The sequence below is a fragment of the Kogia breviceps genome, chromosome 12 (genome assembly GCF_026419965.1).
Source record: "Kogia breviceps isolate mKogBre1 chromosome 12, mKogBre1 haplotype 1, whole genome shotgun sequence".
Taxonomy (NCBI): domain Eukaryota; kingdom Metazoa; phylum Chordata; class Mammalia; order Artiodactyla; family Physeteridae; genus Kogia; species Kogia breviceps.
The window spans coordinates 21,651,055-21,663,936 of record NC_081321.1 but is presented as its reverse complement, the minus strand read 5'-3'; the positions used below and the strand labels follow the sequence as shown (position 1 = coordinate 21,663,936).

Below are 12,882 nucleotides of genomic sequence, written 5' to 3'. Positions count from 1 at the left end.
CCTTTTAAAACTCTCAATAAAATCATGATGTTTAACAATACATTTAAAAATTTACCATTTAAAAAATCTGTGTTCTAGTTTTTTATGTAAGAAGCAGTCAAAAACATGTGGAAGCAATGCTGATCATTACTGTGACAACTGTTTTAAAGCTCATTTTTCACATTAATATTTTAATGGTCAAAAATGATATAGTCTTATGCCAGAAGCTCATAAATATTTTGCAGAAACAGCTGTGCAGCGCACTCACGCCACCTGCTAGCACTCAAAGGCACTGCAAAATTGTAGTCTTTAACCTGGACTAGTAGTTTTACATTGAAGTTGAGTGATATTTATTTGTCATTCTTTTTCCAAAATTCAAAAGAATCCTTAGACTTTACTTTTTTCAAGTTACTGTATTTTAAAGAGTCAACATTGTACTATTAACATTATCCCCCAAACAACATTCACATTTCAAATCATAGTTATAGGTGTATCTTCAAATGTCTCATTTAAAAGAACTACATAAATTGAAAAATGTCTAAATGTGTAAAATATTTTCTTCATTTACAAGATTATGCAGTTAATTAAAGAACTATGGTATTACACATAAGACAAGAACTGGGCTTGATGTCTAGATTTGCTACCTATCAGATAAGTGACCTTAAACAAATCATGTGATCTTCCTGTCTGTTTCCTCGTTTATAAAATAGAAAGGATTCACAGAATTTTTGTCAGGAATAAATGAGATTAAATAGAAGAAAGCACATTTTTTTTCATATTTTCTCATCTTTTATTATTTTATTTTATTTTTAACTTCTTTATTGGAGTATAATTGCTTTACAATGGCATGTTAGTTTCTGCTTTATAACAGTGAATCAGCTATACATATACATATATCCCCATATCTCCTCCCTCTTGCATCTCCCTCCCACCCTCCCTATTCCACCCCTCTTCAAATCCTATACAAATGTTATTTTTAATTCTGAACTACTTTTATGATTATCAAAAAAATATGATACCAACTTTCCTTCTCTGAATTTAAAAATTTGAGTATCTCTGAAAATTATTTTATAATATTTTATTACCTTCACAGTACTGCATTAACTCATGCTGGACTACCCATGGTTTAGCCTTACTGTTTTACCTACTTTTACCCTTGAACCACATGACACCACCCTGGACACCACCCCTGAGCCTCAACCGTCAGCAGGTAGAGTGAAAAGAGTCCACAAGGGCCGACAGGAGTCAGGCAGAAGGGATACAAGAGATCGAGGAAGGTATGGCATGGTGGCATGAGACAAAAAGGAGACACACAGGGATGGCAGCATGATATAATAAGTGGTAACTGGTGGCATACTTCAAATAAAGAGTGAGATTATTTTTATATGAAACAAAATAAGCAAATTTAGAACCAGTAAGGACTTTATATGTCTATTCTAGTACTGAAGACAAAGGCCCACAGAAATTAAGACCAAAAACATGAATTAGAATCTAGGATTCCTGGGAATTCCCTGGTGGTCCAGTGGATAGGACTCGGCACTTTCACTGCCTTGGGCCTGGGTTCAATCCCTGGTCGGGAACTAAGATCCCGCAAGCCGTGCAGCACAGCCAAAAAAAAAAAAAGTCTAGGTTTTGTAACTCTGAGTTCAGAGATTATTTTTTTTGTCATAAAACAGAGCTCAACTGTCGTTTGTTGTTGTTACCATTATTATTAAAAAGAGGTAACATTTATTAGGTTCTTAAAAATGTATCAGGTATTATTATTTTATAATAGGGACACTCAATCTGTGGAATGATATCAGCAAAGTAGAATTTTAAGTTCTTTTTCTGTTTTCCTTTTGTTGATCTATATTTTATGAAATGTATACAGTAAATCTATATAATCTTTTGTGATTTTAAAATATTTTCAATGTCTCTAAATACATAAATATATTGCTATGATATTTAAACTGTCCTATGGAATTGAAAAAACACTGGAAAGCTTCATAAATTCATTTCATAAAGATGGTACAAACCTGATACCAAAACCCAAAGAAAGAAAATTACAAATCAATTATGGCTATATCACTGAAAATATTTCTAAAGCTTCAAGTTTGTCTATTTGTTAGCAAATAATGCAAAGATGGCTGCAGAGATTTTCAACATATTTTTGCAGCACACTTGGAATGTTCCGATTTAAAATACAGATTACATGGAGTACAAAAATGAACTTTTTGTACTGGAAGGCCCCTCAAAAAGGTGGGCAGTCATCCTCCAGGATAGGAGAATCAGAAGTACATTAGTCAGGGCTCCCTGGAGAAATGGCTGATTCTGGGAACGGTACAAGGAATATATAAAATGAGCTAGGAGCATTCTGTGGTGCCAAAAAATAAGGAAGTGTTTAAAAAACAAATGATGGGGCATGACAAAGGAGCAGAGGGGCCAGCTGAAAGAGTGCCCAACTGCCAAAGATGAAACCATTTGAGCAACAAAATAAAGTGTTATTGGACCATAATTCCAAAGGATAAAGTAAAAATCCATGAATCCACACTGATACAAGCAAGTGACTGAGTAAATAAATGAATGGAGGAGAACAGACAAATACCCCACATAGAAGAATTCCAAATAATCTATATATCTCCCTCGAGGCAGTGGAGCATAACTTCCATAAGTGTGGGCTGTGCACAGTGACTTCCTTCTAAAGACTACACTGTGGAAAGGAAGAAAAAAAAGAGTAATTTTATAGTGGAGAAAACTGGCCAACACTACTTCAGCCAGGTGATCTAAGATGCATCATCAGTGGTAAGTCATGTGAGGAGCCTATACCCTTGCTATGATGTGACGAGAACGGCACTTAACTTCTGAGGTTTTCCTCCCCAAAACACCTAACAATCTAACCATGAGAAAAACATCAAACAAATCAAAACTGAAGGACATTCCACAAAATATGTAACTGGTACTTCTCGAAACTGTCAAAGTCATCGAGAACAAGGAAATTCTGAGAAACAATCACAGCCAAGAAGAGCCTCAAGAGACACGATGACTAAATGTAATGTGGTACCCTGGATGGGATTCTGAACAAAAAAAAGGACATTAGGTAAAAACTAAGGAAATTTGAATACAGTATGAACTTTAATTAATAATGTATCAAAACTGATTCATTCATTAGTTATAACAAATGTACCACAGTACCATAAGATGTTAACAACAAGAGAAATTTGGTGTGAATATGGCAAACTCTGTACTATCCTTGAAGCTTCTCTGTAAATCTGAAACTATTTTAAAAGTAAAAGTTTAATTTAAAAAATGGTTCATCGGGTAAAACTGCCCATACCTGCTGTGTGAAAAAAGACACATGATGTGCATCAAGACTCCGTTAACAAAGGTTTCCAATACTAACTTAGGAGTTAGTTACTAGGGCACCTGTGCAATGGCATGTGGCATGTTCCTGGTAAGTGAGAGGAGGGATTTGATATTCCTCCAAAGCAATATGAGATTAGGACAAATAATCCTAAATAAAACATTATCACAGCAAATCAGTCAGTGGTAAAGTAAAAGAATAATGTACCATAAACTGATCAGGACTCAGAAATGGTTCAGTAATTGAAAATCAATTAATATCATTCATTACTTTAAAAATTCGAAGGAGATCATTTCAAAAATGCTAGTAAACTAGGAACAGGATACATCGTTAACACAGTAGGGATTATTATCTCTAAACTGAAATCCAATCTCAGAGGCTAAATACTAGAGGCATACCCATTAAAGTAGAGAACAGCACAAGGGACTACATAAACATTTCAGAAACTCTGTCTAACGCAAAAGACAAAAAGAAAAAATAAGCTACAGATATTTTAAAAGGAGAACTACAACTACCATTAATTATCATTTATTTCTTGAGAAATCACCCAAGGAATCAACCGAAAAGTCCTAATTTTGGTCTCCAAACACCAAAGTTCACTAAAAGGTATCAGAGCTCCTGGAGAAATAGCTAATTCCAGGTCTGGGATAAGGAATATTCTATATAGTAAGGCTGGTCCATCTTGTGCCAGAAGGCAAGGAAATTTTCCAATGCTAATGGGCTTGTAATAAAAGGACATAGGAATCAGTTTAGAAGAGATCCTACTGGCCAAAGTTAGGACATACTTTGAACATCAAAAAGAATATGATTTTACTTGATCAAGATTTGCTGAATATACCCATCTACACATTACCTGTTCAAGGCAAAAGCAAAAAATGACAACCCATAGCCTCACAATGGAAAGACCGGGTTGTCAGCCTCTTAACCAAGTGATCAATCTCAGCATACTAAGAATGAGGCAACCAGACTTTACGTGCCCTCTCATGTAATGCAATATAAAATACACAGCAACATCTATCAAGTATTCTTGTCAAAATAGCTTACTGTAATCTAATCAGTCCCTTAAATCTAACTTCCACTTTATAGGAAATACAGAAGATAGAGACATAAGGTAAATGACACCGGGATGCATGGAGGCAAATTCAGAAGGCAGGAAGCGCTGCAAGGATAAAATTTCTGTCTCTTTACCATGTCTGTGTCATGATGGGGATCGCAGCTTGGGGGAGCGGGAAGTGGCGGCATGAGGTCCTTTCCTGTTCCAGATTTTAAAAGACCTAAGTGATGTTATAAGCAAATGTAACAGTGCTTGACTGGATCCTGGTTTAAACAAAAAAGCTATTTAAACATTTTGGTGAGAAAACTGGGGAAATCTGAGCATGGAGTACACATTTTAGATGATATTAAAAAATAACTGAAAATTTTATTAGCTGTATTAATTATATTGGAATTATACAGGAAAATTTTATTAATTTTTAGAGATAACACACTAACATATTTTAGTATGAAAAGTCAGATATTAGTAATTTTAAAGTAAACACTTAAACCAAAAACACACAAATAAACACACAGGAGTGTGTATGTGTATAAGTGTATCAAGCACTCAATATTTTAAACTCGTCAAAATATTAATTACTATTGATACAACAATGTGCCATGTGTATGGGTATTTATTATACTACTCTCTCTAAACATTTGGAATTTTTGATAAGAAAGGTCAAAAAACAGAATTTGGTAAAGTAGCCAAGTAAAATATTAAAAAATAACTATACCATTTTTGACAAGGGTGTCAAAACAATTCAATGGAGGGAAAATAGTCTTTTCAACAAATAGTGCTGAGACAGATGAATATCCACATACAAAATAAAGTCGGTTCCTTACCTTACGCCATATATAAAAATTAACTGAAAATGAATCACAGACCTAAATGTAAGAGACAAAACTCTCAGAAGAAAACATAGGAATAAATCTTCACGACCTTGAATTAGACAATGGTTTCTTACATATGGCACAAAAAACACAAGAAACAAAGAAAAAAATGCATAAATCAGACTTCATCAAAATTAAAATTTTTGTGCTTAAAAGAACACCATCAAGAAAGTGAGATGACAATGCATGGAATGGGAGAAAATATTTGCAAGTCATATATCTGATAAGCAACTGGTATGAAGAATAAATAAAAAACACAACTGAAAAACAAAGTCAAATTACTCAAAAGATAGGCAAAGAATTTAAAGACATTTCCCCAAAGAAGATACACAAATGGTCAATAAGCACATGAAAAATTGCTCAACATCATTAGTCATTAGGGAAATGTAAACCAAAACCACAATGAGATACTTCACACCCATTAGAATGCTGAAAACTATAAAGACCGACAACAATCATTAGGGAGGATATGGAGAAACTGAAACCCTCAAACACCCGCTTACGAAACAGTGCAGTCACTTTGTAAAACAGCTTGGTAGTTCCTCAAAATGTTACACATGGAGTTACCATACGACCCAACAATTCCACTTCTAGGTATATAGCCAACAGAACTAAAAACCTACGTCCACACAAAAACCTGTACACAAAGGTTCACAGCAGCATTATTCATAACAACCAAAAAGTGGAAACAACTCAGATGTCTACTGACTGATAAGTGGATAAATAAAACATGATGTATCCATAAAATGAAACATTATTTGGCAATTTAAAAAAATGAAGAACTGATACATGCTATAACAGATGAAACTCTGAAAGCAAAAGTATACATATTGTAGGATTCATTTACAGGACATATCAATAGGCAAATCCACAGAGAAAGAAAGAAAGAAAGCAGATTAGCTGTGGAGAGGAGCCTGGGGACAGTGAAGAGCAGGGCAGAAGGGGGACTGACTGCTAACGGGTACGGGACCTCTTTTTATGGTGATGGAAATTTCTGGAGTCAGGTAGCGGTGATGGCTGCACAACTCTGTGATATACTAAAAACCACTGAGCTGTAAACTTTAAAAGGAGTAATTCTACAGTATGTGAATTATATCTCAATAAAGCTGTTATTAAAAAGACAAAAGAAGTATATAAGAAATCAATATACCATCAAAATGGGCAAAGGAGCAAAAAAAAAAAACCACTTTACAAAGGTATACATTCTCACCTTCATTTGAATTCAAAGGCATACATATTTTAAATATAAGATATATTTTACCTATCAAGCTGATAGGTAATAATAATATCTAGGCTGGTGAGAGTACAGGAAAACATGCTTTCTCACCATCTGCTGGTGTTGTATTTGTTACATCGCCTGCAGGAATTTTATAATATATAATCAAAAACCTTTTACAATATATATCAAAAATCTTCAAAAGATCTATATCCTTTGACCTAACTTCTCATTTTAGTAAGTTATCCTAGGAACATAATCAGGAATATATACAAATATTAATCTCAAGAATATTCATTATATTTTTCTAATAAAGAAAACTGTTAGAAAGCCTAAATGTCCCATGATATGGGTAATTTAAATAAATTATGGTACATCTATGCTATAGAATTATTTGTTTGTCTCTCCCACTTCAGTCTCAGAAAAGGACTATGTCTATGTCTGAATTGATCAGTGTTGCACCCCTAGCCTCAAACATTGTCCTGGCACATTAACAGACCCTCATTTACACATTATTCATTAAATAGCGTTTAATAACACTATTAACATTAAACAGTGTTTAATAACATTGAAAATTTTAAATTCACATTGTTAAACAAAATTTGAGCAGACGACTAATCAAATATAGTATCATCCCATTAATATACACAAAGGTTGACTGTATATATACTAAAATGAGCTCCTGTAGACAACAGTGGTTATCTGAGTGGTGGATTTACAGGCAATTTTATTTTATACTTGAAAAAACTTTTATATTCTCCAAATTTCTAAGATAAATATGTATCAGTTTTAAAATCATGCATACAAAATACTATTATAAAATAATATGCTCCAATAATGCTTATTTTAAAAAAATTAACTCTTACCCTTAATGTCACTACTCGTGCTTTGGGGTTTCGAATAGATGGTCCCGCTGATACATAACCAGCTGTGTCAATTTCAATTGGAAAATGCTTCCTGCATTTCTCATCACTGTCTAATGCAGCTGGCCACTCGGTGCAAAAATCTGAGAGTTAAAAAAAAATTTCTCATTTATAGTTTTGCAAGTAAATTCTCCTTATAATGTATGCTACCCGACAAAATCAAATTGTTGAGGGAGATCACCTTTCAAGATACACGAAATGAAACATGAGAAAGAACAGATTCTCTTCTGCACTTATATATACATCATCATCCTGCATGTGTCTCTTTTCTTCCTAAGTGAATCCTAATTAGGGAATTCAATTAAGGGAATGATTTGGATAGTTCAGGTTTGGTGGGGAGCAGTTAAAAGGGAGCTATGACTTGATGGAAGTTTATTGTATCTTTGCACATATCTGTTATGAGACAGTTTATTTCCTCGCCAACTAAATGCAAGCAGTTCATAGTGCCCTGAGAATTACTGTTTTTGAAAAGGCAACAGATAATATTAATTCACACCCAAATGAAGGTTACTAAAAATCAGCTGAAGGGAAGTGAAAGAAGCTCCGAAAAAACTCTAAGAGGGAATGCCCTGGAGGTCCAGTGGTTAGGACTCAGCGTTTTCCCTGATGCGGCCATAGGTTCAATCCCTGGTCAGAGATCTAAGATCCAGCAAGCCTCGCGGCACAGCCAAAAGAAAAAAAAAGCTCTACTGAGACGTGGTCAACCTTCTTTCAGAAACTGAGTTCAATGGGGCCTCTAACTGTAACAGGTACTAAAGCCTCGGTCACCTTTAAACGATCCTTCCAGTAATTCACGTTTCTTCGATGTGATTTCGGAGCCACTGGGGCTCAGTAGAAAAAGGAACAGACCTGTCCTCACCTTCTCGCAAGACAGCTAGCTAGCCTAGAGAGGAGTGGGTCTGAGTCTGAGACCTGGGCTACAACCGAAAGTTGCAAGCACTGAGAACACCGCTCACAGCACAGAGGTGTAAACTCAGGCCTGAAATGAAAAAAAATCTTTAAAGGAAAAGAGAGAACCCTCAGCCTCCCCTCCCGCAGCTATCAGTGCTACTAGTATTGAGGGACTTCATAGGTGGGCAGCTGATTTTATTTTGCCCTACTCCTATCAAGTTAGCATGGTACAGGGCTCTCAGCTTGGGATGAAAACTTCTGGCATTATCAGGTTCCCCTCAATAGAAACCTCATTTCCTAAATAGCCTCATTCTAAGAAAAAGTAATTGGTTTCTTAGGTCAAACACATTAGACCCCCATGGATCCGTGCTTTCTCCAATAACATTTTCCCTCAGCTAACAACTTGCTTATAATAAGCACTATATTTAGCTCCCATTTAGGCTTTAATAGCAGTCAGCAAAATGTCCCTCTGGATTACAGAGACTTTCCAAGATCTGGGACTAAATATACGTTAGCAAATTAAGTATAGCTCACACCATTCCCTAAAAACTGTGTTTAAGAGATCAATACTCACACACTTTGAGGGGAAAGAAATATCTTCGCCATTAAGAACATTTTGACATTTAAATAAAATGAACAGAGCAAAATTACTGAGGTTAAATTTCATTCTCATTATGAACTAATTCCAGTTTCCTGTACTATAAATGCAACACTGCCAGGCACTTTATAAGACAGACTAGTTTGGGGAATTTTATGAGTTACTGGATTTGTACCGACTTTTTTTTTTTTTTTTTTAAACTTTGGGTAAGTCATTTCAGTCACCAGATGATAATTACAGCTTTTAAATTAAATTACCTGATTATATGTTCAAGAAAACACAGCCAACTGAAAAGTACATAATAGACCCCTATTAGCCTCTTATTCATCTGATAGGTAGAGCAACAGACTAGACTTCAGAAGACCTTGGTTTTTACTTAACTTCTGCCACAATTATTAAAGTTTTGGTAAATTACCTAACTCTCCTGTGCTTCAAATTTTCCATTTGCAAGTTAGATACAAAATCTGAACTGACCTACTTGAAAGAAAACTGAGAAGAAATATTTGAAAAGCCTTTGAGTTATTTGGAAGATAAAACCTAAATCTAGAAGCTGGCAAAAGTGTAAAGGCAAAATTAAGGAAAGATTAAAACATTCACTTAAATACTGTAAAATATAATGCTACTCTTCTAAATATGCTGTATGAAAGCCCTTCATTTGAAAATTATTAAGTATTTTAGAACTACCTCATTACAATGACCAGTTTCTAAATTATAAATGCACATTTAAAAATATTGTTTAAAAAGGAAAAAAACTGAATTTATCCCAGGGTAACGCATTTGTTAACTGGCTTTACAAAGGATCAAAAAATGATGTATGATTTGTGTCATATGGGGCACAAATGTGCAACGGTGATCTGTGTCAGTCTAATATCAGGCTAATATCAATGAATATAGAAATATACAAAGGGACAGAAATGCATCCTAATGTCCCAAAACAAAAGACCACATAAATGAATGAAAGTAGCAAGAGATTTTTCTTCCCTCATTTCAAGAGTAAGGTTATTATTGCTACTTTTTAGCCCTCTTTTTAAAACCTCTTTATTTTCTCTTCTTCCTCATAATTTTCAATGGAAGGCCCTCCCAAAAGCTCAAATTTCATCATCATCATGTTCACTAACTTATTTCTCCTTTTAGCATCATCAGGCTACCTGTGAAGTTTCTAGGTTTCATTTTCTTTCCTGAAAAGACTTAACAAGTATATTGAGCATGTATACATCACCTTTAAATCAGCATAAATTTAAGACTTCAAAGGTACTAACTCTTGCATTAAACTACACAATCAATAATAGCTACAAACCTAAAACAACTCAAATTTGCTTACCTATATATAGTCCAATACAACTAGAACAAAAATTGAATTGGAATATTGTATATATATTATGAACCATGAACAAAAAGTGCTCTTTGCCTTTACCTCCATGTATGTGGGAAGAAGAAAGGTGGTAGTAGAGGTGAGTAAAATCTCTATTTACAACTAGCAATCAACAGATTTTGTTGAAATTTAACAAGTCTAGAAATGGAGGTATAATCATATTCAGGTGATTAGTTCCATTTTATATATATCAAACTATACATGTAATTTACATGTATATATACTATGTATACAGTATATATAATATATATTCTTTATTTATGTGTTTAAAGAATATATAAAATTATACACACACACACACACACACACACATACAAATAATAAGACCTAAATAATGACTAAAAGAGAACATGTCTGGAATGAGGGACCAGGGAGGGAAAGGAGAAGCAAGAGACTATTACTTTTCATCATCAGCTCTTGTACTATTTAATTTTACCACAGGTATATATCACTTCTAATTCTTTTAAAATTTTGAAAAATGTCTTCAAGATCACCCTTTTCTGTAAAGTATCCCATTACTGGCCCCACTGACTATTCAGCTACTCAGCAGCCTCCTACACTATCTTCAGTTTGGACCATATTGATTTGCATCTGTTGTTAACACTCTACAATATTTTCTTCAGCCTTTTTAGGTATAAGCTTTCTATAATTCAACAATAAGTCCCTAACCTACCTGAGCGAGGATTATGGTTTCTGATCCCCAGAACTTATTCAGCAGATAACTGCAAGTTTGTACTCTTTGAAGATCTCCCTTTTCCCTCCACTCCTCAGTCCCTGGTAACCACCACCCTACCCTGTTTCTATGACCTCAGATTTTTCAGATTTCAAATATGTGGTAATTATATAGTATTTGTCATGCTGTCTGACATATTCCACTTAGCATAATGCCCTCAAGGGTCCCTCCACATTGTCACAAATGGCAGGATGTCCTTCTTTCTCGTGATTGAATAATATTCCACTGTTCGTGTGCACATGTGTTGTGTGTGCGTGTGTGTGTATACACCACATCTTTTTCATCCATTCATCCATCCACCGATGAACACTTAGGTTGTTTCCATATCTTGACTGTTGTGAATAATGCTGCAGTGAACATGGGAATTGAGATATCTCTTCAATATTTTCTTCATTTCCTTTGAATACATGCCAAGAAGTGGGATTGCTGGATCATACAGCAGCTCTATTTTTAATTTTTTGAGGACCCTTCATACTGTTCTCCACAGTGGCTGCATCAATTTGCATTTCTACCAACAGTGCACGAGGGTTGCCTTCTCTCCACGTCCCCATCAACCCTTGTTATCTCATCTTCCTGATGACAGTCATTTTAACAGGTACTGTGCTTTTGAATTTTTTTTTTTTTTTTTTTTTTCCCTGATGATTAGTGAAGTTGAGAATCTTTTCATGTACTCACTGGCCATTTGTATGTCTTCTTTGGAAAAATGTCTATTTGATTCTTCTGCCCATTTTAAAATCAGATTGTTTTTTTACTATTGAGTTATATGAGTTCTTTACGTATTTTGGATATTAACCCTTATCAGATATATGATTTGCAAGTATTTTCTGCTATTCCATAGATGGCCTTTTCATTTCACTGATGGTTTCCTGTGCTGTGCAGAAGGTTTTTAGTTTGAGGTAGTCCCACTTGCTACCTATTTTTGCTTTTGTTGCCTTTGCTTTAGGTGTCAAATTCCAAAAAATCATTGCCGAGACGAATGTCAAGGAGCTTACATCTAATGTTTTCCTCTAGGAGTTTTATGGTTTCAGGTCTTATGGTCAAGTTTTTAATTCATGTCAAGTTGATTCTTGTGTATAGTGTTAAAAATGTGGTCCAGTTTCATTCTTCTACATGTGTCTGTCCAGTTTTCCCAACATTTACTGAAGAAACTATCCTTTCCTGCTTAAATATTTTTGGCTCTTTTGTCATAAATTAATTAACCAAATACACATGAGTTTATTTTGGAGCTCTCTGTTCTGTTCCATTGATCTATGTGTCTGTTTTCATGACAATAACATACTGCTTTGATTAGTACTATCACTTTGTAATATAGTTTGAAATCAGGATGTGTGATGCCTCCAGCTTTGTTCTTCTTTCTCAATATTGCTTTGGCTATTTGAGGTCTTTTGTGGTTCTGTACAAATTTAAGGAGTTTGTTCCATTTCTGTGAAAAACACCATTGGTATTTTGACAGGGATTACACTGAATCTGTAGATTGCTTTGGGTTTTATGGACATTTTAACAATATTAATTCTTCCAATCCATACCTTATACTTACTTGTGTCTTCTTCAATTTCTCTCATCAATATTTTACAGTTTTCAGTATATAGATCTTTCACTCCTGGTTAAAAGTATTCTCTTATTTTATTTTGCATTCATGTATTTCGTTTTTATTTTATTTCTTCCAGTTTTACTGAGATATAATCAGCATGCAGCACTGTATAAGTTTAATGTCTACAGCATAATGATCTGACTTGCATACATCATGAAATGATCATCACAAGAAAGTCAGTGAATATCCATCATCTCATACAGATACAAAATTAAATAAATAGAAAAAAAAATTTGTTTTCCTTGTTATAAGTACTCTTAGGATTTATTCTCTTAACAACTTTCATACAGAACAAATAGCAGTGTTAATTATA

The 12,882-nt window shown here is 34.4% G+C and overlaps 1 protein-coding gene across 3 annotated transcripts in view; it reads right to left on the bottom strand.

Moving 5' to 3' along the window:
• Window positions 1-12,882, bottom strand: part of MRPS35 (mitochondrial ribosomal protein S35) — a 44,241-nt gene that overhangs the window by 21,554 nt on the left and 9,805 nt on the right. For all 3 annotated transcript variants that reach the window (XM_059081571.2, XM_059081570.2, XM_067008951.1), the window contains exon 5: window positions 7,328-7,467. In XM_059081571.2, coding sequence (XP_058937554.1) covers window positions 7,328-7,467 — 140 coding nt within the window. The remainder of the gene's footprint in view (window positions 1-7,327; window positions 7,468-12,882) is intronic.